Raw genomic sequence first — 26,668 nt, forward strand, 5'->3', positions numbered from 1 at the left:
CATCAAACAACCTTAGCTAGCTTAACTAATAAAATCAACAAACCTGCTGGAGGCCTTTCTAGAACAGGTTTGCGGAAGAAAACTGGGTAGGATCAGCCAGCAGTTTCTTTGAGACATGTCCCTATTCTTAACATCTCTCCTATGGTGTGAATGATCTTTGCATGGCATGATGCCATTAGCATTCACATAAACTCTATAATTGAAATAACCTCATAAAGTTTGTTATGTACATGTAGTGATTGTCTTTTTAATATACATTTATTTTCCTCTGGACACTGCTGACAGTACTAAAGATCAAAGGTTGTAAATTATCTAGATTTGAATTGTAGCAACCATAGAGGAAGGTTTTGCAAGTTTTGGTACAACAGACAATATAAAGAAGATAACACACCTTGGGGAGAAAAGGGGAGGAAGAATAGGGTTATGGACTTAGTCCAAACTCTCCCCCTTAAGCTATATTTATGAATGTTAAAAGTACCAATATAATAATTAAACCGTTCACCCTAGTAAGAGTGAAAAAGAGACAAAAAAACATAAACTAATTACATAAATGACACTCTAATTACATCGTATCTTCTAACACTCTCCTTCAAGCTGGGAGGTAATGGCAGTGATCCCACCTTGAAACAAATAACATAGATGTAGTAATAATCTCTTCCATCACGGTGTCCCAAGGATGAGTACAAAACCAAGCACAGACTCTGAAAGGGTAAAAATGGGTGATAAAACATAAGTCGAAACCAACCTCAAATGATTTCAAACAAATATAGTGATAATTTTTTAAAATGAACAAATATAGTGATAATAATCATTAAACTGGGTAATGTCTGTCATTCACAAAACGGTGATAAAAACCCAAGGGTACCAATAAAAAATCTCAATGGACTTAAAACACCCATATATAAAAAAAGGACCAACCAAAGCAACACACCAAAGGGTTGGCCATAATGGGTAAGTGAGAGTCAAATAAAGGATGGTAGGAAAAAGGTTGTTAAATAATAAAAGGGTAACGGGGAATCAATAGGAAGATAAGGTGAAGAAGTCGGAGTTACCATGTGCTTTATTTTCCTAAGTAATTCAAATTTTTCATCATATGAACCAATGCCGACAACAATCAGCAAATAATGAAGCCAAGGCAAGCAATTGAGTTCATCTTTAATAATAATGTCTCAATCAAAGAGGCACAATAACAGTTGCGGTAATGATCCTATGCCCAAATAACACGTACCAAGTATGCAATCATATATCAGCAGATAACCGGTGAATAATGAAAGTCTCTAAGAGTAATAAGGACACATGAAAATAATATGCAGCGAGTCCATCCTTGAATAAAGAAGTAGTACACTAAGTAATAAGCAGCCGATACTCCAAGGTAATATTCCGAGTTAAGGGACTGAGTCAAGATTCCTAGTGAAGCTGAATCAGGAGACCAATCTAGCACTACCAAAAACTGAGACTTAGAATAATGAGCTCATGTGTCCGAGTTAATAGCTGAGTCGATTTAGACCAATGTAACCGAGTCAATACCAAAATGCAGTTATCAGACCAGTATGCATGACGCGCCAACTCAGCATAAACTAGCTCAGCAACTCGGGATCAAGACAGATATACCAGAGGCAAAGAGCAAGTCGGCCGAGTCAGGCTGAACCGTGAGTCCAAGTAGACCCGATCTGAGTTGACCCGAGTAGAACAGTATCAGTATGGTCGCTGGTTCACAGGCTCGAACTGGGTAAATTAAATACAAACAAGGATTAACCCGACAAATAGTGATTTTTCCCATAAGACAATCCCCTTCACCTCTCTCTCTCAGCTTCCCTCATAATTCTAAAGCGGAGAAAGAGAATAAGAGAGAATACACGACGACACCACTCTACTCAATCACCAACGCTAAGGATGCCACTACAGTACGTCTCGGAAGAAATTTAAAACAACGCAACAAATGCAAAGATCGCGGCTTCAGCGAAGACCTCTCTAGTCAATCATCGGCTTTGAGGACTCAATCTTGGATGACTTTCCAAGATAAACTTCCATCAGCGTATAACGTGTTGGATAACATTGGAGACAGTTGTATTGATCCGAGTAGAGCAAACTTCCAGAAGATTGCCAATGAAGGCCGAAGATATGCCAACGAGTTACGGCGATTCAATATCAGCTAGATAATCAAACAGAGATATTGTATCGAGATATAAGTCAACGATCAACAATGATGTCAACGCATGATTCTCCGTCAAATAATCAGATAATCAGAACCTTATACTTCGGCACCAATCCATCTTAGTTGTGGTTCTACAACGAGCTAACTATAGTTGACTCCTTGGAAGGAAGACAAAGCTTTAATTCAGGCAGAGAGTCGTTGCCGCAGAGTGAGGATATGTGATACTTCCAAGTTGGTTTCAGGCTTTGGATGGAAACCAAAAAACTTACCAGCTGTCTCCCGAGCTTTACCAGTGATTACCAGAGAGATTACCAGGTGACAGCTGAGAGATTACCAAAGAGATTTGCTCGGGAGGCAATCTTCCCAACAGAGAACCAGCAACGTTCCAGAATTCAATCAGCGAGGTAGACGAAAATATTCTACTGGTAAACGAGATACAGTCTGGCTGGCAATGAAGAATGAATTCGGAAAAAAACAGCAACTTGATATATGCCAAGCAGAATATCAGAATAGCGGGTTGTATATATGTCAAGAGGCAATCACAGCAACAAGATTCCAGGCTGGACGAAGATACCACTGCTAGTCGAAGCAATCTTACAGAAGTTACGGAAGATAGCAGGCTATACAAAGCAAGTTACGGAAGCAATGGCCAAGCAGACGGAAGGTAAGGCACTTTGAATAATATCAATCGCCGATGCTCTGACTGCCGATGCCGCTGTGAAGGCAGCTTGATACCAATCGCCGATGCTGCTGTGAAAGAAGCTCCTTCACCCGAAGTTGCAAGAGGCAATCACGATATGAACGATATGCCAGCAGAATGCCAGAAGCCAGCCGATTATCAGCCACGTCCAGAAGTCAACTAGCTGTATTGTGCTGTAATCAGCCAATTATTGGCTGGATGATAGAATGCAATGGCTGTATAATCTGATCCTGCCAGAGCAGCTACTGCTATTCTACCTGCAGCTTCATCAAATAACAGTAGCAGCAGGCGTTACCAAGGGTACCAATCCTTGCAGGCTGTAGTGTAAGGACTAAGTTGAAATGAAGATTCTTCATGGGGTAATGCCAACCCAAAAAACCGTAGGGGAAAAGCATAAACCAGAAACCAGATTTTTCAAAAAACATGAACCTGTGTGAACGATGAGGTCTATCTTGTCCAAATGAAACCAACTTTCAGATTACTTACAGGAGGAAGCTTCACAATCAGAGATCATAGCATGGGTCTGTTGTTCCTTAATTGGCAGAGCATGACGAACAACAAGAAGCAGTCTGGTTGCTTCTGATCCCTTTAGTTAACAAGAGACTAATGCTTGGATCAAAGCCAACGTTTCTTCAACCAGTTTCTGATGATGTTTCATCATCAGTTTTCTGTTCTCTCCCTTTTTTCATTCCGAATTCAAGGGAAGGAGGAGACATCCTCAATCAGGGACAATTAACCGAGCAAGGAGAATAGCTTATGGAATCCTAAAAATAAACATAACTAAGAATCCTGAAGATCAATCACTGCTCAGATACCATGTTGATTTTTAGGAGTCCATAGTCTTGGGTAAAGAAGAGAACACAGGTTGGGGAGAAAAGAGGAGAAAGAATAGGGTTATGGACTTAGTTCAAACCCTCCCCCTTAAGCTATATTTATAGATACTAAAAGTATCGATATTACAATTATACCCTTCACACTAGTAAGAGTGAAGAAGAGGCAAAAAACGTAAACTAATTACATCAATGACACTTTAATTACATCATATCTTCCAACAAATGCCATATCTGAAAATACCGACAAAGTCATTAGAGTTAGGAGTATAAAATGTCCAAATTGAATCAATAATTTTCAAACCAAGGTAGTATTCAGAGAACCGAGATTTTCAACCCTCTCTGTAAACATGAATGGGAGCATTTTTATGCACTTTCAAATTCTTTTGATTTATGCAGACTCATGATATATCTGATACCTATTGCTCACTGCATTTGATCATCATGTCTTCCCAACTCTTCACGTACAAAAACAAAAAACAAAAAAAGAAGGCCTCCCATCTCTTAAAAGGACATATATCTACAAGCAGGAAGAAAAAGAACTGCATTTGATAAATGGCGGAAAACAATACAAATACTAAGATTGATCTCCTCTTCACTTTAGCTGACACTGATAGTTCTTGATTTGAGAGGTCCCCCTAGATGCAACTCCATGAAGTCACCAAATGGGCCTACAAAAGTTGGCCTATTAAAATAGTAAATGTATCTACATGCTTCATACAAAACAAGGACTTCAACGCCATGTTCACAATCAAAGAGAATAACTACTCTATCGAAAACAGAAACCATCCAAAATCGTTTTCAGTTAGAGCTTCCTCAAAGAATAAATTAAAAGAACAAGAGCTTCCACCTCTCAGACTTGAAGACTAAGAGACCTTCTAGAAGCTTGCAACATTTGCCAATAGCAAATACAGAAAAAAAAAATTGATTTGAGGAGATCCAAAGACTTTTTCGAGAATCTATTCATAGGTAAACAGACATGAAGGAAAAATGTTTGTGAAGTGTTGAAGAACAGGTATGGAAGAGTTTTAAGTGACTCACAGTAAAAAGCTTCACAGAGCAACAATTCATATAACGGAATCGTACAAGAGTTTCACCTAATGAAGTCTCACAAAAGACCTCAGTTAATAGGTGTTTGAATTATATTAGTCTTCTATTTATATTTAGTTGTTTAATTGGGACTTGTCTTTAAGAATTAGACTTTTTGTGTAATTGGGACATGGTTAGTTAAAATGTAATCTCATTCTGCTTGTATCCTCTATTATAAATAGAGACTCATTGTACTTAGTTATAATCAAATTAATGAATTATTTTTCTTCTCCAAAAATTTAATAGGGTATTAGAGCAGGTTCTATAAATTGACGTTTACAAAGACGATGTGTTCCTCTCTTCCAATTTACTTTTTAGTTTAGTTTAGGTTTATCCATAAAATAATTTTTATTTATTGTCAATTAGCTCCTATTACTTCCTCTTTCTAATCATTTGTTGTGCCAACAAGAGCAAAAAAGAGTTTTTTTGTCTTAGTTCTTCTGTTTGGTGTTGAAAGTTGAAAACCTAGCAATGATGATTCCATGTACGCAGTGTGTCTACTTCAAGAAGAAGTCTAAAGAGAAGTTGAAGCCAATGCTTTCTTTGTTTCCACTGTCCTCCACAGCCAATGCTCACACAAGCTGACCTCAAGTGAATCATTGCATACGAAACTATGGAGTTTGTTGAGTCTAGCATGGTAGTCGGCAAGACTAGTTCTACCACCAAGCATGTTGTGGATCGCATTGCCGAGCTGATAAATACAAGCAAGCTGGATGTACGTTGTTGGAATCTCGACTTCAAAAACAACGAAGGCACAGGTGATTTCTTGGATCCTATCTGGCAACCAATCTCTAGTGGTGGTTTAGTTGAAGGCTTGCATGTTAGGTGGCAGGTTGGGTGGCGACGAGGCATTAAGGTTCCTAGAAAGATTTTTCATTGGACAACCTCGAGTTATTCACTGCATGTTTCTTCCTCCAAGAAACTAGAGCAGCTGAAACCGCCTCTTCAAAGTCTAATGCTAACGAAGATGAAATCGTAGGGAAGGTCCAAAGGCTAAGGAAGGAGTGCTGGAACACAGAGTGCATGGATGGGACATTCATGGAGAACCACTTCGATTGTCACTACTGCAACAAGTACGGGCTCAACCTTCTTCTTGTGCTTGATCTTCTTCAACTTGATGTAGGTCTTCTTCTTCCTCTTCTTGGCACCACCACAAAGACAAAGCACGACATGGAGCACCGAATCCTGGATGTGGTAGTTGGCAAGAGCTCAACAGTTGATGAGCTGCTTGATCCGCACTACAAAAGCAGTTTTCCTTCATCTAGGTTTCTTCGACTTCAAATTGGACCCAATATTCACGAGATCCTCACGAAGTTACTTTGACCATTGCCATTATTCTGCAGTTGCGACCTTCTCTGTCGGTGTTGCTGGTTGTTGAATACCACAGTTGTTGCCTCTTACCTTCTTCGCTGATTCTATCTTGCAGCTGCAACCTAAGGATTCTGCAACACAAAATCCATCCACATGGTGTAGGAGAATGAACATATATCTTGGCACCGTTCAGCATGTTAACCAGGTGTTTGCATCCCCCACATGGGTTTTTTGTTTTATTAAATATCTATTGAGATTTTGGAGATTCATACTTTCCAAAGATGTAGATTAGAGTCGACGACTTGGTAGAAAATTTCCGTTCATATGCTAGACTGTTGCACATGTGATGCTGAAGTTGAAGCTAAACTTCAAATTTCACATGGGTCGTTAGATTTTTTGGCAGATTTTTTTTTATCAATTTTGTATGATCCAGTTTGGTTTGGTTTGGTTCGGCTCTCGAGATGTTATGCAAGATCAATCTCAATAAAATTATTATTTAGGTTTCGAAGGGAGATGAACAAGGTGATTTGACCCGAGTTCTCTTCTCTAGTGTTGGCTTACTTGTCTACATTGGTTCCATATCTTTTATGTCATCATCTCCAAAAATTATGCTCACCCCAAGAAATTTCTTTGACATCATATTTGGTCCAACTTGTTTGTCATTTTTATATTTTACCATTACAGTCTCCTTCTAAATTTATTACCGTGGTGTTTATTTTATCTACCTTTTATCCCCCCATAAATCTTTTGCTTGGTTTACATTTTGTTGGAAGATGTGATCAAGCCCACAAGTCAAAGGAGTGGCAAAGTGGTTATTTATGGTATGTTCCATAAGGATGGTATGAAGATGTAAATACATTGTCTTAGTATGTCTTTTAATCTACTGAGTTGTAACCCTAAGGGCTTTGTAACACTATAAATAAGAGCAATGGCGAAGAGGTAAGGCATTCAAGCCTTTTCCTCTCTTTGAGAAAACGTCCAGCCACCCTCTCCTCTCCCTTGACGCATTCCCTCCTTCCCTTAATCCAAACACTCTTCTCTAACGTCCTTCGCCTTTCTCCCTCTTCTCTCCTTCTTCCATGTTAACCTAGAGTCATTCTCATGGGGTCCTAACTTCTACATAGTATCAAAGCTTGGAGGTTAGGATCCCTATTCAAGTAGTTATGTCATTCATTCAAGAAGTTGTGTATAGAAGGAGTTCTGCCATGAAGCGATAGGTAAAATCTGGTTTTTTTTTTGCATATTCTCTCTTTACGGTTTCAATTTTTTTCCCTCTTCTTGAATTCTTGATTCACGTCAAGATAAGATAATCTTCATAAACATTGTGAAGATCTATCTGGTATGACTAAAAGGATATTGTAGTCTTGATCATCTTGTAGCAAAATAACATGATTGATCAACGGTTGTTTTTTTCGATCTGTTATTTGGATTCAGTTACCTTTATGTAACGGGAATCAAACATTGTTGATATGGGATTCCAGCATATGTTGTTGTCAATTCTATAATCTAACATTACTCATGGGAGTGTGTTATGTTGAGCCCGTTATATGTTTGATGAAATCCTATCCCTATTATTTTTTGCGTTTGAATTTCAGCAATTGAATCTTTTTTTGTGTTGAAGTATTCCCATCAATTGGAATTTATTTTGCCAAGAAATTGCTCTCGGTTTGCCAAGAAAGGTCTTGTCTAAAGTTGCTCACGGTTTTGTGGTTGAGTTTGGATTAAGGATAAGAGTTGCATTTATTCTCTTCTCTATATTTTCTTTTATAAATATAAGAGAAGTTGAGTAGTGGCTGGTTCTTGTTATCACTTGACAAAAGCACCAATTTTTCTATGATTTGGTGTTCATTCTCGTGAAAATATTCTCTACTTAGTTTTGGTGGCTAATTTGGTCTACGGGTGCTTCAAATTACGTTGTGTAATTGTTATTTGAGCCCCTTTGACAATTGACTTTACTAGTTGGTTTGCGTCAACATGGAGAATGGACATATGAGTAATAAGAGTGATATACTCCGAATTACTACAATTCCACTAAGAAGTCTTTCCAATTACCTCAGTTGGTCACAATCAGTACGGAGGGTTCTCATTACTCGTGACCTTCTCAGTCATGTTATCAAAATCCCTCCTCCGATAGATGAAGAAGATGAAGTCTACCGTAAATGGGTCAAAAATGATCGTAAATGGGTCAAAAATGATAACATGGTTATCAGTTGGCTTATTAATAGCATGGAAGATCATGTTGTTAACAATGTGGTCCACTTGGGAACTTCCAAGGATATTTGGGACACATGTACTAAGCTCTATTCTAGTACCGCCTCCTTGCAAAGAGTATATGGTGTTTTCTAAAGTATGCTGGCTACCAAACAAGGAGATAATATTCATGAGTTTTTTGCCCGGTTTCATGGCCTTCTCCAAGAATGGAAAATTGTTCAACCATACTCTACCGACATTGTTGTCCAAGAAAAACAGCGCGAGACCCTGGCAGCAACTATTTGCCTTACCAATATTAAGCCGTATCTAGAGGTGGCGAAGACTCAGCTTCTTAGTTCCTCTGCCTTTCCCTCTTTTGATGACATCAGTGCTACGTTGTTACGGATTCCTAATCCATCTCCTCCTTCTCCGATTGATGCTCCATCAGTTATGTTCTCTGGTAATCAGGGAACATCATCTCAATTTCGAGGAAGCGGTAGAAATACAAGAGGAGGCCGCAATAGAGGTGGTTGAACGGGTCCGACCCATTCCCACATTGAGCCTCGATTGTGCACTTACTGTGGTGGTCAGAACCACCTTGTGGATTCATGCTATAAACTCCATTGTAAGCCTGATTGGGCAACAGCCAATCCAACCTCAGTGAATGTTGAGAAAAAGGAGGATAGGACTGATTCTCAATCTGGAAATGTGACTATTTTTGCGAAAAACTATGCTGTAATTCAGAAGCTGAAATCCTTATTGGATCAGTCCTCTACTCTAATAGGCCCTACTCATGCCACTACCATTGCCTCAAGTATGCTTTCTTCCACTTCAACCCCTTCCTCTTGGATCATTGACTCCAGGGCTTCCGAACACTTGTCAAGTAACAAACACACGTTTCATTCATTGTCTCCATGTCTTCCTCATACATTGGTCATTATTGCTAATGGTTCTCAAACCAAGGTGCTTGGCAAGGGTTTCTCCTCTCTTACCGCGTCTATTCCTCTCCAAGATGTGTTATTTGTTCCTCAATTTCTGTTAAATTTGTTCTTTGTTAGTCAATTAACCAAATAATTGAATTGTTCTGTCACCTTCTCACCATTTTCGTGTATATTTCAGGATCTAAATACGAAACAGATGATTGGTGGCAGCCATGAAAAAGGGGATTTATACTATTTTACTCTTCCACCAATAGCTGTTATTTCATCCACTACATCCGAGTCTCAACTATGGCACAACCGGCTTGGTCATCCATCTACCTCATCACTTCGTTCTTTAGTTCCATCTCTTAAATCTTTGTCTACTTTTAATTGTACGGCATGTCAATTAAGTAAGCATGTTAGGAGTACATATTCTCCTCATCTTACAACTACTAGTACTGCTCCGTTTGCATTAATACATTTTGATGTATGGGGCCCTTTAAAGGTCTCTAACATTTCTCAAGTTCAATATTTTGTTACTTTTGTGGACGATTTTACCTGAGTGACTTGGTTGTTTTTGTTTAAAGAATGATCAGAAATTCTTTCTATTTTTAAAAACTTTCATGCAATGGTTCTAACGCAATATTTGGAAAAAAAATTCAAATCCTTAGATCCAATAATGCTAAGGAATATTTGTCTAATGAGTTTAAATCGTTTTGTGAGGGTAATGGGCTTCTTCATCAAACATCATGTGCCTATACCCCTCAACAAAATGGTGTTGCTGAAAGAAAGAATTGTCACATCCTTGAAATTGCTCGGGGCCTCTTCTACTCCATGAAGGTACCCTACTTTTATTGGCCTCATGCTATTCTTACAGCATGTTTTCTCATCAATAGGTTACCTTCATCAGTACTTAGAAATCAAACTCCGTATTCTATTTTGTTTCATGGTGAAGATCCATTTTCTCTTCCTCTTAAAGTATTTGATTGCGCATGTTTTGTTCATGATACTTCACCACATAAAAGTAAACTTGATCCTCGGTCTCTGAGGTGTATTTTTTTGGGGTATTCTCAAACTCAAAAAGGATATATTTGTTATAATCCTACACTTCGGAGGTTGATGGTATCTCGGGATGTGACTTTCTTTGAAGACACTTCCTTCTACTCTTCACATGAGACTCCTCCAGGGTTTACATTTCCTCCTACCACTCCATGTCTGCTTGTGTCATTTAATGATGATATTACTCAACCCCTTGAAGCACCGGCCGTCCCCTCACCTGTGGAGTTGTCTGATCCACCTGAGGTAAGTCTTTCTCCTCCTATGTTTGGGCCTGAATTTGATACTCGGCCTATTGCATTACAAAAGGAAACTCGTTCTTGTACTAAGTCTCATCCAATTGCCAATTTTATGTCTTCTCATCGCTTATCTTCTGAGTGTGTTCAGTTTCTTAATCTCTTTTGTCTGTTTCCGAACCATAATCCTATCAGGAGGCCCTGAAGCATCCAGGATGGAAGGCGGCTATGGACGAAGAAATGCATGTATTATATGAAAATCAAACATGGACATTCGCATCACTCCCAAAAGGGAAAAGATCGGTTGGTTGCAAATGGGTTTTTTCGGTGAAACACAACCCAGATGAGTCGATTGCTCGCCTTAAAGCACGCATAGTTGCAAAAGGTTATACTCAGTGCTATGGGATAGATTATGAAGAGACTTTCTCTCCAGTTGCAAAACTGAACTCGGTACGTATCATCCTCTCTATTGTTGCTAACTCATCTTGGCCAGTATATCAGCTCGATGTAAAAAATGCATTTTTAAATGGTGATATACGCGAAGAAATTTATATGGTCCAACCACCAGGATATGTGGTTGAGGGGGAGTCGTATGCCGGTTAAAGAAATCTTTATATGGGCTTAAACAGTCCCCTCGGGCCTGGTTTGATAAATTCAGTCAATCGCTTCTACGATTTGGCTTTCATAGGTGCTCGATAGATCACTCAGTATATGTTAAAGATACTATCAAAGGGAAGATATTATTGGTTGTGTATGTTGATGATATTACTTAACTGGAAATGATGCTCATAGTATGCAAAAAGTGAAGAATATGATATGTAAAGAGCTCAAGACTAAAGATTTGAGTAAGCTCAAATATTTTCAGGGTATAGAAGTCCTTCAGTCAAATCATGGAATAGTATTGTTCAAAGAAAATACGTCTTGGATCTTCTTGAAGAAACAGGAATGAAGGGTTGTAGACCAGTTGATACACCTATGGATGCAAATGAAAAATTGCGTGCCACAACTGGAGAAGATGTTGACACTGGCAAATATCAAAGACTTGTGGAAAAATTGATCTATATCACAGTAACCAAGCCAGATATATCATATATTGTGAGTGTGGTAAACCAATTCATGCACAAACCACAAATTACTCACTGGTAAGCATTGGAGAGAATACTACGATACTTAAAAGGTGCTCCAGGAAGAGGATTGCTATATAAACAATATGGTCACTTCAATATAGAAGGCTTCTCAGATGCAGATTGGGTCGGATCACCTGATGATAGAAAATCTACGTCTGGGTATTGTACCCTTGTTGGGGGGGACTTGGTCACATGTAAAAGCAAAAAGCAAAACGTGGTTGCAAGATCTAGTGCTGAAGCAGAATACCGAGCTATGGCCCACACTGTAAGTGAACTTTTATGGATAAAGACTCTTCTTACCGAATTGGGATTTTATAAAGGAGGCTTTATGGGCCTACATTGTGATAATCAAGCAGCTATTCACATTACGTCAAATCCAGTCTTTCATGAAAGAACTAAACATATTGAAGTGGATTGTCATTTTATACGAGAAAAGTTTCAAGCAGGAATAGTTTCTCTTAAGTATGTTTCATCTCAAGAGCAATTAGCTGATATCCTCACCAAACCGGTAACATCCAAAATTCTATCTTATATAGGTGGCAAGTTGGGTATTTATGATGTATTTTCTCCTCCAGCTTGAGGGGGAGTGTTGGAAGATGGGCTCAAGCCCACAAGCTCAAGGCTAGAAGCCCACAAGCTCAAGGCTAGAAGCCCACAAGTCAAAGGAGTGGCAAAGTGGTTATTTATGGTATGTTCCATAAGGATGGCATGAAGATGTAAATACATTGTCTTAGTATGTCATTTAATCTATTGAGTTGTAATCCTAAGGGCTTTGTAACACTATAAATAAGAGCATTGGCTAAGAGGTAAGGCATTCAAGCCTTTTCCTCTCTTTGAGAAAACGTCCAGCCACCCTCTCTTCTCCCTTGACGCATTCTCTCCTTCCCTTAATCCAAACTTTCTTCTCCAACGTCCTTCTCCTTTCTCCCTCTTCTCTCTCTTCTCTCCTTCTTCTTCCACGTTAACCTAGAGTCATTCGGTCCTAACTTCTACACATTTCTCCTACTATCTCTTATTGGACACTTTTTTTGGAGGAAGGGGTATGAATATTCAATAAAACAGGAGAGAAATCTCTTATTGGACTCTAGTTCACCCTTTTAGGCTAACCCCTTGTTATGTTGCTTAGGTTGGTTTTTATCGCCATCTTTTGAGTGACAAGCATTAGCCTGCTTAGTGCTTATTATCACTATTTTGTGATCGAAATCCTTTGAGGTTGGTTCTGACTCCTTTTTTATTGCCCATAATTTTATTTCTTAAGAGTTTGTATCTAGTAAAGTATTTATCCTTGGGACACCTTGATGGAGAAGGTAAGTACTATAGTCATTTTCTTTGTTTCAAACTAGGATCACTGCTATTATTACTTCCAAGCATGAGGGGGAGAATCCAAGGAGAAGTATGAAAGATGGGGTAGGTGATAGAATCTACCATGAAGAATTCTAAGTGTTGTGGTAATCAAATTTTAAGTGACCCAAATATCTAAGTTAGGGGGAGTAAAAAATGAAGAATTTTTTTTCTTGAAGACTAAGAATTTTTTGCATTGCAAGTTGAAGTTATAAACTCCAACTTGAGAAGCAATATTGAAGAACAGGTATGGAAGAGTCTTACGTGACTCTCACAGTAAGAAGTCACACAAAGCAACAATTCATATGGTGAAGTCTTACAAAAGTCTCATTGAAGAAAGTCTCACAAAAGAGTCTCAATTAAAGGTGTTTTAATTATGTTCATCTTCAATTTATGTTCAATTATTTAAATGTTGTAGGACTTGTCTTTAAGACTTAGACTTTGGGTGTCACTAGGACATGGGTAGTTTAATTGTAACCTAATTCTACATGTTTTCTCTATTATAAATAAAGACTCATTGTACTCAATTATAATCAAGTCAACGAATTATTTTTCTTCTCTAGAAATTCAACATGAAGTTTGTTTATGTGAAAATGTTTGGGTGATTGCAGCACAAAAAATTTCAAATGCAAAATGCTAGACCCTCTTCTACTAGGCTGATGGACTTATTGCCACATTCCATAGACCTCCTGGAATTACATACCCAGCCCAGACTGCCTCGGCTTCCTAGAGTCTAGATAGGTTTAAAGATTTTCTTGAAACCAATGAGATTTTAGGATATGGTTAGGGAGGAAAAAACAAGCTATGGAGGTAAGAAAATATAAAACGTTTGACCGCTGGAAAAATGATCTTGCAATAGGATAGTTTCTGGAATGATCTCCAGAAATATATTGGAATGCCTTCTTAATTAGAATTTAAATCTTTTGAGCTTATTATACCTCCTATATAGTCTTTCCGTTTTAGTGATCCCTTTCTAAACGAGTCAAACTTGTTGCCAATTCATCTTGGATGTCACGGAGATTAGCTAGTGGTACTTCACTTTAAAAGATATTCTAGTCTCATATTTTGAAAGTCATTTACTTATGTTGAGTGGACTGAGCAACACATGAAAAACAGCTTTCAACATTAATTTTCAGTCTGAAGCATGCTGCCAGATAAGTAGCCCTCTATATCCAATCAACTAATCCACTGAAACAATTAGAATATATGACCTGTAACAACATACCAAACACTACAAGGCCACAAGGCACAGAAAACAAGCAATTACAATACACAAACTCACTTGCAGTAGGAAGCAAAAGCACTTGCAAACAACATGTACAAAAAAAATCAAAACCAATACATTGTGCATAGGGCTATTGACCTTAACGTGATGATTGACAACCATCCACCAGTTCTTTTCAGTTTATTATTTTAACTTTTTTCTATTTGAAAATAAGCACAGTTTCATTAAGCAGGGCCGAAGGCAAAGAGCTACACAACGGGGGAGGGGGTGTTCAAATAAGCGCAGTTTCAATAAGCAAGGCCGACGGCAAAGAGCTACACAACGGGGGCGGGGGGGGTCCCTAACAATGAAGGATTGGATGGAGACCTTCACCCAAGCTAGGGAGTCAGCCAAAGAGATGGTTGGTCTCAATACATGGATCCAATCAATTACATCTAAAGCAAGGTCCATAGCTTCAAAGAAAAGAAGCCAAAATCACCAAGGAGGAGAGGCTCTCCTTCTATACCAATTGATGATGACAAGGGAATCACTCTCAACAATAAAGGGACCTTGGACTTAAGCTGACAGCTCAGAACGAGTGGAATCAAGCGAATCTATAAGTCCAGCAAAAGAGAGAATGACATCGCCATTGCTAGATCAGAAAACTCCACCATAGCCCGCAGGACTGGAATTCCCAAGAGAGCTGCCATCAAAATTGATGTGGTCCATAAGAGGGGGGATCTACTGCTGAAGTTGTAGGTGCTTACGGGCAGTCAGAGAAGCAATCTAGGACCAGATCTCCTTCGAATAACCTCCCTCAGATTGCCAGAATTCCTTGAGGGTGCAGATCCTGGAAGCAATGCTGTTATCAGCATGATAGACATTGAATTCAGCTGAGAGCACTTCAGCTGAAAATGCTGTCATTTATCCTTGAGCCATATCAACCAATGGATCAAGGCAATGTGCGCCTCCAGCATGATTCTGCCAAGTTTAGGCAGGGAGAAGCCAAGGGACTGGGAAATTAGCTAAGCCAAGAAGGTTGGTAGGCAACAGCTGATTCCAAAGAGGTTGAGGAATCTCGTTTACACTGCCTAAGCAAAGGAGCATCGGACCAGCAGAGGATCCACAAATTCATCACAAAGCTGCAGAACCGGCAGGCAAGGTTAGGAATAGGAGAGCCTCTCTTCGGAGATTGTCTAGAGTGAATTTTGCCTTTCTATGTGCCCCAAATAAAAAGCATAACTTTATTAGGAGCTGAGAGGAACCAAGCAATAGAGGAGTAGTCATTCCTGTCACCAGGGATGCGGGATGCAAGAGAGAAACCAGAAGCAGGAGGCAACAGAAAAGTCATCATCCAATTCCAGTGCCCAGATGGGGAGGTCATCCATGCTCTGCTTGAGGTAGAGATTGTTTAGCTGCTGCAAGAGACTAGACGCAGCCTCAGCTCCAGGATCATTCAGCCCCCTGCAGAAGCCCAAGTGCCAGGATATGTTATTGCAGTCTCCATGGGGATGAGGCAGTCAGGATGCCTGGCAAGGTGAAAGAGGCAGAGGTGCTGCTCTTTCAAGGCCTGCTGACCAAGCCAAGTCATGCCAGAAGCGAACAGTATTTCCTTGACCCACTTTGAATCTGATAGAAGAAATGATTTTGGGGAAGAGTAGGCTAAAGAATGCCAAAGTGGAGAGAGTCTAGAGATGTTGCCCTCTCCCCTCCACCACTGGTTTTCACCCAGTCTAATCTTCTGGGAGACAAATTTCTCCAAATGGATTATCTGCAGCCATTAAATTTATTATTATTACTTGAACATTTACCAAAAGATGATCCAGTCAGTAAGCCCTTTGAAGATATTCAGTGTTCCACATGTCGTAACATTATCAGCTCCTAGAATTTTTTACTAACAAATTACTGGCTACCTCCACCATTTAGCAACTCCCACCCTACAAAGCTTGACTGCGGAGAACGAATAGGACACCTACGAACTCCGACTTTCCTATCAACACTGTGAAGGGTATTCTACACAATGAAACCCAATTGCTCATCTTTTTTACCAATGAATAAAGTCATCAAACAATAAGTACCAATTACAATAAAAGAAAATATGGAAAACAGCAGCGTTTTTCTTTCCCATATTACTAAACCTGAACTGTGATTAAGGAAAAGTAAAAAAAAACAAGGATGGACAAATATGCGTCACGTTGTCTTCCAGGGAATGCCAGGCGTATTCTGTTAATATTCTCCAAATCACCAATCGTACAACTCATTATGATTAAACCCTTACCTTCTCTAAAGCAAAGAGAAATCTAGAGAAAAGCTGATAACAGCAAAGGAAAAAAAGTCCTGAAAGGTTGACAACAAGACCTCATTTGTCCTCGTCAAAGAGGCGTCTGAGCCGGGAAGCAAAGAGTCCGGTTGGGTCCGTGGAAGCTTCATGGAAAAGTGCCTGCTTGACGCCATTCATCCGCTCCGTGAGAGATCGATGTTCATCCTTGAGAGAAAGTATATCTTGCTCGAGGTTGTTGATGCGGTACTTCTGACCCAGGGATTTCATGCTAAGAAGCATGACTCCGGTCATTAGAAAGAAGTGGACGAAGCTGTGCTTTCTTTGAAGGGCATTGTGAACAAGCCCTAGCGGCTTCTTAGGTCTATGCAACTGTTCCGAAGCTCTGGAAGAAGCAGACGCCATGGATGGGGGAACAAGAGAGAAAAGAAGGCCTCCTCGCACCGATCTAAGAAAATTAAATGAAAAACTGTGCGTTAGGTGCGACTCGTCCGAGTTCAGAATTAGAAACTCGGTCCGGCATGGTTTTCCGGCTCTGCAAATTAAGGTCTTGAGCCAAAATGAATTAAGGTTAGTCTTTGCGGGGGTTAGTCCTAATGAATCATAGATGAATTACGTGCGCATTACTCAATTAATTCGATTAGGCGGTTAGTGGTGCAGGATCTCCTCTTCATTTGAATCATGTTAGATAATCTTCTCAGGCAAAAACGGGAGAATCGTGTTTCATACCTATTTTATAAATCATCCACATGAATCGCGCACGAGACGTGTTTCTCCCTCCCCCGAACGAAAATTTGTCCCTTATTTAGCTTTGTTCTCCCTCTCCCTCGGCGTTCCTCTCCTGACGAACTTTTTAGCCCCCTCTCTTCTTCCTCTCGTCTTTGCTCTCTTTTTCCTCTCATCTTCGCACTCCCTTCTCATCGTCTTAGCATATCCTTTCCCTTCCCTTCTTCTCGTGTACACATCTCCTTTCCCTTTCTCTCTCGGCCTCCATCTTGTTTCTCCCTCTCTCTTCTCCTTCTCTCCTTTCTCCCTCTCGGCCTCCCTCTCTTTTCACTCTTGGCCTCCCTCACCCTTCTCTTTCTCACTCTTTTCATTCCTCGCCATCCCCCCCCCACAATTTTCTTCGATTTAACCTAGTTTGGTTTCGATTTTCTTCAATTTTTTACATTTAGGCGTCGATTTCTTCAATTCAGCTTTGATTTTCCCAAATTTCAAAAGGTAAGTCTAATCCCTAAAAAAAATCAATTGATTTAGTGTTGTATTTGATTTAATTTTAATTTTTGTGCGAAATTTGTATTAATTGTAGTCTAATCGTGGGATTTAGGGTTAGGGTTATGGTATTTAGGGTTCAGTTTCATCTTTATAAGGTTTAATTTTGGGATTAGAGTTAGGGTTTAGTGGATTTAGGGTATTGTTCAAGGTATTTAAGGGTTTAGGGATTAGGGTTTATGGTATTTTTAGGGTTCATGGTTTTTTTAAAAAAAAATAGGGTTCTTGGTTTTTGGGGTGATAGGGTTTAGGTTTTTTCAAAAAAAAATTAGGGTTCTCAGTTTTTGGGGTGATAAGGTTTAGGGTTTAAGGTTTGGGGCTTTTAGGGGTTTTAAGGTCTAGGGTTTAGGGTTTAGCAATTAGGGTTTTTGGCTTTTTTTTTTTTTAGGGTTCTCGGTTAGGGTTTAGGGTTTGGGGTGATAGGTTTTAGGTGTTTAGTCCAGTTCAAACAAGGCTGAGTCGCCTACACTTGCATCCATTAGCCAACGAAATCCGACCCCATCATTGACGATGTATGGTTCGTAGTGACTGGGAACTTATATGGGGCTCTACCAGGGGTGTTCGGTGAATTTGGACTTGATGAGTGTGTTTTTGCATCTGTAATGAAATTAGTTTGATTAATTTTGAAATAGTTTAGAATGTTGTTGAATATTTTTGAAATGTTATGGAATGATCTTGTCATGTGGTGAGGAGATTTGGGCGTTATAAATATCCACCACATGGTATTTTGTTTTTTGTTTTTTGTGTGTTTTCGTGTGTCTCTAGTTACTATGACGGGTAAAGTTTGTCTAATAAAAAAATTCTTCAAGGACCATCTCGGATTTAGATTATAAATGGCTGGAAGAAGACAACAAACTCCTCGATCATATGACATTTGGACCTTCGAGGATGACAACAAAATGCTTGATCTCTTGGTTGAGCAAGTTAATGTTGGGAACAGGATGCCCAATGGGGTTTGGAAGCATGAGGTGTATTTAGACTGTGTCAATAGGTTCAATGAAGACGCAACTAATAAAAAAATTGTTGAATAGCTCAAGTATCGAACAAGATCAAGAAAAATTACCAAACAGTAACGAGTTGTCTCAACACTAGTGGGTTCGGCTGAGATGCAACCACACACTGAGTTAGTGCAAGTTTTTTGTATGGCAAGACTACATCAAGGTCAGTAAATTATTATGTACTGTAAAATATGTTGTATGTTTTATGCATTACTAGAACTTTATTCCAAGCCATCTAAATGATGTTTTGTTCTTGTAGGAGCATAAAGATGCTGAAAAGTATAGACAACAAGGTTGCCCTCTTTATGACAAATTGGCTTCGGTAGTGGGAAACTCAATAGCCATGGGGACAGTAAGTCAAACTAGCATAAACATGTGCAATGATGTCCAGCATGAGGAAGAAAATTTACCCTTGGACATGCTCAAGGATGTCGATTTAAGTAGAGATACTCCATCACCATTCTTTAGCGGGAATGAGTCGGCACCTGATCAGTCTCAAAGTGGTAACCTGTCAACTTCAACTCATCATTGAAAGAGACCGAAAATGTCCACTGATGACACTTTCATGTTCCTTGATACACTGAAGGAAATTGTTGTGGTATTGTGTGATGCTATCAAACCTAAAGATGGTAAAGTCGAAGAGAATTGGTTTGAAGCCCTCACGAAAATCCCGAACCTGCCGAAAAAGTTGAAGTTTCACGGTCCTCGATGGTTGGATACATAAATTAAGAGAGACATATTTACGAAGCTGACAGTGGAAGAGCGGCTTGAGTGGCTTCAAGATTGTTCTAGTGAAGAAATGTAGTAATGAGTTTTAAGTACACTATCTACTTTTGGGCGAGTGTTTTGAATTTTAATGATGTTTTTTTAATTATGACATTGTAAGACTTATCATTGATAGAGTATGAATGTCATTATGGTTAAGATTTGGGTTTTCATGATTGTTGGTTCTTATTGTGTGGATGAATATTATGGATGTGTGATTGGATATGGTTGTGTAAAGGTGTTATTGAAAATAGGTTATGATTGAAGATAAGGGTATGTTTGTGTTTATGACTTTTAGGAAGAAATAGGAATTATTTTTGTAATCGTCATTGTGCTTGTGGGGATTGTATTTGCAGGTTTTCATGGATATTAAGAAAGACAAAGAAAGGATTGCAACTATGATAGCATTCACATGTATTCTGTACATCATGGGAAGATACTATCCTAGCCATAGGAATAGGCGTGCAATACATCATCATGTGATTGAAGGTCCAATTTATTTGTAAAAGGCATTAGAGAAATCACCTATTAAATTTTGAAAAGTTTACAAGATGAATCAAATTGTGTTTCATAAATTGGCAGATATACTTTATAGTAAAATATTTTTATCACCCACAAAGACCATCTCAGTGGAAGAACAACTTGCATATGGGAGGGATCAACAGTTGATTCCCGTGTACTGAAGAACGCATTGACTCGAGAAGATAGACTCTTTGTACCTGAAGGTAAATAATATTTTTCATTCAATATCTTTTTATCTATTATTATCTTCAATTATTTTAGGTCGAATATATTTTGTACTATAGGTAAATATTATCTAGTTGATGTTGGTTATACAAATATGCCAAGATTTTTGGCTCCATATCGAAAAACTCGTTATCATATACAAGAATTTGGAGACAACCTTCCTAGAAATGATAAAGAGTTATACAACTGAAGGCTTGTTGAGGAATACTATTGAACGAACTTTTGGTGCTTAAAAAGCTCGATTTCAAATGTTGAAAGGCACTCCTCCGTTTTCATATAAGATCCAGATAAAAATTGTAATAGCTTGTTGCATATTACATAATTATATACATAGAGATGATTACAATGATATACTTGAATTGGAAGATGATAATTCAGTTGATGAACATGGTGGAGGAGGTGATGAGGTTCGATTAGTAGGTGTAAATGAGGATGAAGATAGCGATGATAGTGATGATATTGTGGATGAAGACAACCTATCAACAAACATGCAGAGACGACGTGCATTAGAACCCACAAGAGCAGTATAATTTTGAGATGTCATAGTGACTAACATGTGGAGCGATCATTGATGGTTGTATCTTATTGCTTTTGTATATGTATTTTGTCGTTCGCATGTACTAAACTAGTAAGTTGATGATTTTAATATTAAATGCACAAACTCGTTGTTATATTCCAAGGCATAAATGTTTGCTGTTATGCTATAAATTGTGGACTGTTACAAGTAACTCGGTTAATTTTCAAGCATGTTTTTAAAGTTTTAATTATATATATATATATGTTATTAATAATTTATCCTAGTTTATTAATAAAATAATATATATATATATTTATTATATTCATTATTTTGATTACTATATTAAATTATAAATTTAAGATTGGTAATTAAAATATTGCTAAATATAGCATTTGATCAATTATTTTGGTTTAATTATCTCATTTTTATAATTATTTAAACTAATCATTTTTTATTTTTTAAAAATATATTATTAATTAATAATACGTAAAAAATTCATCTTTTGTTATTAATAAAATAATTTTATTTATTTATTCAGTTCAATTAAATAATTTTTTTCATTAATTATATTCGCTTATTTTTTTTTTATCTTATTTATTTATTTTTATAATTTATTCTAATCACATGTAATTATTATATTAATTTATAATAAACTATAATCATTAATTGGTTTAATTATCCCATTGCTATAATTAATTAAACCAATGGTAGAAATTAATAATACGTAAAATAAGCATGATTACTACACTTATAAGTGATTTAATGTGTAGTATTAAAATATATTAATATACTAATTAATGAAATACTATATTATATTACTTAATGATTATAGTTTATTATAAATTAATATAATAATTACGTGTGATTAGAATAAATTTAAAAAAGTTAAATAAAAGTAAAAAATAACGTAAGCGAATATAATAAAGGAATAAATTAGTTTTTAATAACATAAAATATATTTTAATATTTAAAACCACTAATTTAATACCATAATAAAAATTAATATAATAAATAAATAAATAAATAAATTATTTTATCAATAACATAATATATATTTTTACATATTATTAATTAATAATATATTGTCACAAAATTTAAAATCATTGGTTTAATTAATTATACCAATGGGATAATTAAACCAAAACAATTTATCAAATATTTATTTTAACAATATTTTAATTATGATTATTAAATCACTAATTTAATATAGTAATTATAAAATAAATATACTGAATAAATAAATAAATTTATTATTTTTATGACATTGGTTTAATTCTTCCTAACTTAGGAAAAATTAAACCACTTCATCTTCCTCACAGCACGTGTCGTCTTCCTCACAGCGTTGATAATGGCGGGATACTACGGCGGGCCAGCAGGCAACGCCAACAGAGGCGGCGCTCTGACGGTATGCCAAGAGACTCTGCGACAGTGGGTCGACCTCCCGTGCTCTGCGACGGAGGTCGAGAGGGAGAAGAGAGGGAGGCCGAGAGGGAGGCCAAGAGGGAGAAGATAGAGGGAAAGGGAGAGAAAGGCCAAGGGAGAAGGAGAGCAGAAAGGAAATGATGGATTTTTTTCCTTCGGGGGGAGGGAGAAATGCGGGACCTGTAATTCATTAAGATGATTCACAAAATAGGTCTAAATCTTATTTTCCTCATTTTTGCCTCATTGAATGACTTGACGTGATTCAAATGAAGTGGAAATCATTCAACACTAACAACCTAATCTAATGAACTGAGTAATGCGGGAGTAATTCAAGTGCACTTTAATTTGAACTAACCCCCCTTCATCTTTAAACTTGGTGTTAGAGTGGACGAGTTCATGTGCATTGAAAAACAGTTTCTAGTGTTAGTGCCCCAAGACGAGAAAAATATAAAAAATAAGAGCATTAGTATATTGTAACAGTATACTTAATTAAAACATAATACTTAAACCCAAAATTAGGTAAAAAAAATATGATTACTACATGAATAAGTAATTTAATGTATAATTAAAAAATATTAATATATTAATTAATTAAATTATATATTATATTATTTAATGATTACAGTTTATTGTACATTAATATAGTAATTACGTGAGCCAATTAACTGTGCACATGATTAATTATAAAAAATAAATAAATAACGTTAAAAATAACATAAACAAATGTAATAAGTTCGGTTACTAATTTATTAATAACATATGACATACTTTAACCTAAAAAGGAATTAAACAAAAAAAATGATCAAATCATAACTTTAACGCACTATATATTTTTACATATTATTAATTAATAATATATTTTCGTTAAATTTAAAACCATTGATTTTATTAATTAAAAAATGGGTTAATTAAAATAAAATAATTGATCAAATGCTTGATTTAACAATATTTTAATTACCACTATTAAATCACTAATATAATACAGTAATTAAAAAATAAATATAATGAATAAATAAAAAAATATTTTAGTAATAACACAAGATGGATTTTTAATGTGGTATTAATTAATAATATATTTCCAAAAAATTAAAAATAATTGATTAAATGCATGATGTAACTATATTTTATTCATAGACTTAAATATCTAGTTTAATATAGTAATAAAATTTAATAAAAATAATAAATAAATAAATATACATGTAGAAGTTAGACTCAAGCAGCCATCATAGCACAAGGATTGAGAAACAAAAGACACAATCAGAGGAAATACAAAATTTATTTTTATTCTATGAACGACTCAAGTAGCATTTTCAACGTCTTATACCTCTACATGGTTCCCTTGTTCCTGCAAAAAATCGAACAAATAATTTCTCTCTAACCATGTGTTTTGCCATAAAACACATTAAATATTTTTATCTAGCCTCTGGAAATGGTTGTTGAAGCCTCAACTTGACCACTCTTTGCTTTGAGGTGCAGAAGTGGGCATCTAGAGCAGTGTCTCACAATATCTAGTGCCTAAAGTGCCGCACTTTAGTAAAGAGAAGAGAAACCCCATATTTGTTGCAATAGTCAATGGCATCTCCATCTCTAATACTTCCACCAGGCTCTGCAATCACTGCAACCCCACTCTTGCATGCTTCCTCCACTTCATCGTTCCAAGCTGCAACAAAGAAATTAGTTAAACAATAAGAAACAAGACTGAATTCTACTTTAAAATGAAAACAATCCATGATCTACTCTTAATATGTCTCAACTTATAAGAGGATGCATAACGAACGTTAATTACATTGTCCAAATTCATGTCTTAAAGCATGCATACTTTTGTTAACGCATGTTATATATTGCGCTTAATCAAGACCAGTCAGCTTAGAGACCACATGGTCTAAACATTGAATCAATTGCTCATCAACCAACTGGTTACCAAACAAAAGTATCTCACTAGTCCCCTTTATAAACAAAGCTCCAGTATGACTCATGCGTAAGGTTGACTCATGCGTAAGGTTCGCCATGTTAATATGAAGTGAGACACACAGAAAAAACAAGAGGATGAAATCAATTATGGATTGCCGAGGTCACCTTCCCCTTGCAGTAGGTCCTATCTAGAAATGAACTATTTGACATAAGCAACACTAAATATATTTATTGCTTCTTCAACCACATTATTTTCCCTTGCACATGATATTGTCCATACCATGTCTTTAGCAAGATATATTTCCCTTAACCAAAAAATGGTTGAAACTTTCAAGTGGATTTTGAGATGTACAAAATATTATTAAAGAATGAAGTGTATTTTATAATGGAAGTTAGGGGTGGCATCAAGCCGAGACGAGCCCGAACCTGCTTATGTTCGAGTCGAACTTGATTTATATATTTCGAACTCGAGCTCGAGTTAAGCCCAGCCTCGAGCCTAAAATTGTTATCTAGCTTGAACTCAATAATTTTAACCCACTCGAACTTCAACATACATTTAAAACTTTTAAAAAAATACATGTCTCGAGTTCGAGCTCTAACATACATTTAAAACTTTTTAAAAAATACATGTAAAATAAATTGTATATAAAATTATGCATATATTTTATATAAAATTGAGCATGACTTCTACATAAAATTGGGCATAACCTATATATATAATACTTGTATAAAATTGGGCATGACCTCTACTTAAAATTGGGCATAATCTATGTACATAATACCTGCATAAAATTGTCTATACACTCCATAAAAACTCCATAAAATTGTCTATATACTTCATAAACACTCCATAAAATTTTTAATACACTCCATACGCTGCATAATATTATGAATAAACTCCATACAATAATCAAACACAACAAAATTAAATGAAATATCAATATCAATTTACAATCACCCAAATAAAAACTATAAATCCATTATAAATTTATAAACTATAATTGTTTCTCTTCATGCTAGAAAATAATATACGTCCCTACATGAGCAAAATCTCCACCTATGACAAAAACAAAAAAATAAAACTTATTATTGTCAGATAAAAAAATACTCTTCCATTACTAGTTATTTAATGTAGTTAAAAATGTTAAAATTACCATGATGAGAAAAACATGATAAATCATGTAACTGGTTGCATTATCTTTACAATCTTCTTCTCAGGCTATAATCATAAAATAAAATTTTAATAAATAAAACTAAAAAAGATACTAAAAACTATCATAATAAATCGTTATTCAAAGAAATTCACCTTTTGATTTTTCTTGACACAGTGAAGAGCCCGAACCCATTCACGACCACAAAACAAAGTTTGAACTGTATTTGGTGCCAAGGAAGAATGATATGAGTCTATTACTCTACCACCAACACTAAAGGTAGACTCTGAAACTATTGTACATATGGGAATTATAAGGATGCCTGCTGCCATCTTAGAGAATACCCAAAATTTCATATGATTCACTCTCCACCATTCTAAAATATCAAAATCATATTGTGAAGTTTCCTCACAAATATACACACCTTCTTCAAGATAATTTTCCAATTCTGACATTGGAGAATTAACTACTTCCACATGTTTCACATAAGTCATTAACTTTGACCAACTTGAACTTGATGAAGAATATGACCTACGACTTGTAGAAACACCCATAGAGCTAGTACTTGAAGTAATCTCTTCATTTCTAATATCCACATTATATAAGGATACATATTCATCGTAGATCTCATATAAGGTGTGTCGAACTAAGTTTATATTGATCATAGCTTCCTCCTCAAAATATTTCTCTAATAAACACATTTCGGTCAACCTTAATTTGACCCTTGGATCCAAAACACAAGCAACATCCATCAATAAATTGCATTCACCCAAGTACTTCTCAAATTTCTCTTTCATTCTACTAACCATTGTCCTAACGAAAATATTTTCATTTGTAGAATGAAAATTCAGAACCTCTTTAACCCTATATACCTCACTAAGGTACAAATTAGAAATAGGGTAGTCACTCCTAGAAATTATATTAGTCACTACATTAAAAACTTCTAGAATCTCACACACCATTTCAACCTTTTCCCATTCATCAAGACTTGGCAAACAATCATAAGTTGGTTCTCTAACTTTAAATCTAGAGAATGCATCTTTGAATTTTAATGCAGAAGACAACATGTCATAAGTGGAGTTCCAACGAGTTGGACAATCAATAACCAACCTATTTTCACCTAGTTCTAGTTGTTGTACAATTTCATAAAAAGTACAAAGTCTAGCCTTGGGCAGATTTATGAATTTGACACTCTCATGCACATTCTCAATGATATCCTTAATATGAATAAGACCATCTTCGACTAATAAGTTCAAAATATGAGCACAACAATGCACATGAAATAACTTCCCACCACAAACCTATTTCTTTTTTCTTAAAAAATCTTCTTTCAAAGCTCTTAAACAAACATCATTATATGCAACATTATCAACTGAGATACTAAATACTTTATTTTCAATTTTCCAATATTTCAAACACTTATAAATAGCATCTGCTATATCAACGCC

The 26,668-nt window shown here is 36.5% G+C and overlaps 1 protein-coding gene across 1 annotated transcript; it reads right to left on the bottom strand.

Moving 5' to 3' along the window:
- Positions 1-301: 301 nt before the first annotated feature.
- On the bottom strand, positions 302-16,849 carry LOC137944654 (uncharacterized). The gene is made up of 2 exons (XM_068790358.1): positions 16,518-16,849; positions 302-701 (listed from the first exon to the last, which is right to left on the bottom strand). The coding sequence occupies exon 1, from the start codon at positions 16,840-16,842 to the stop codon at positions 16,519-16,521; it is 324 nt and encodes a 107-aa protein (XP_068646459.1). The 5' UTR covers positions 16,843-16,849; the 3' UTR covers positions 302-701; position 16,518.
- Between the last annotated feature and the right edge of the window lie 9,819 nt (positions 16,850-26,668).

This window comes from Aristolochia californica, unplaced genomic scaffold (genome assembly GCF_029961685.1).
Source record: "Aristolochia californica isolate CCGP_79_NKW_82.1479 unplaced genomic scaffold, dmAriCali1.0.hap1 SCAF_11, whole genome shotgun sequence".
Taxonomy (NCBI): Eukaryota; Viridiplantae; Streptophyta; class Magnoliopsida; order Piperales; family Aristolochiaceae; genus Aristolochia; species Aristolochia californica.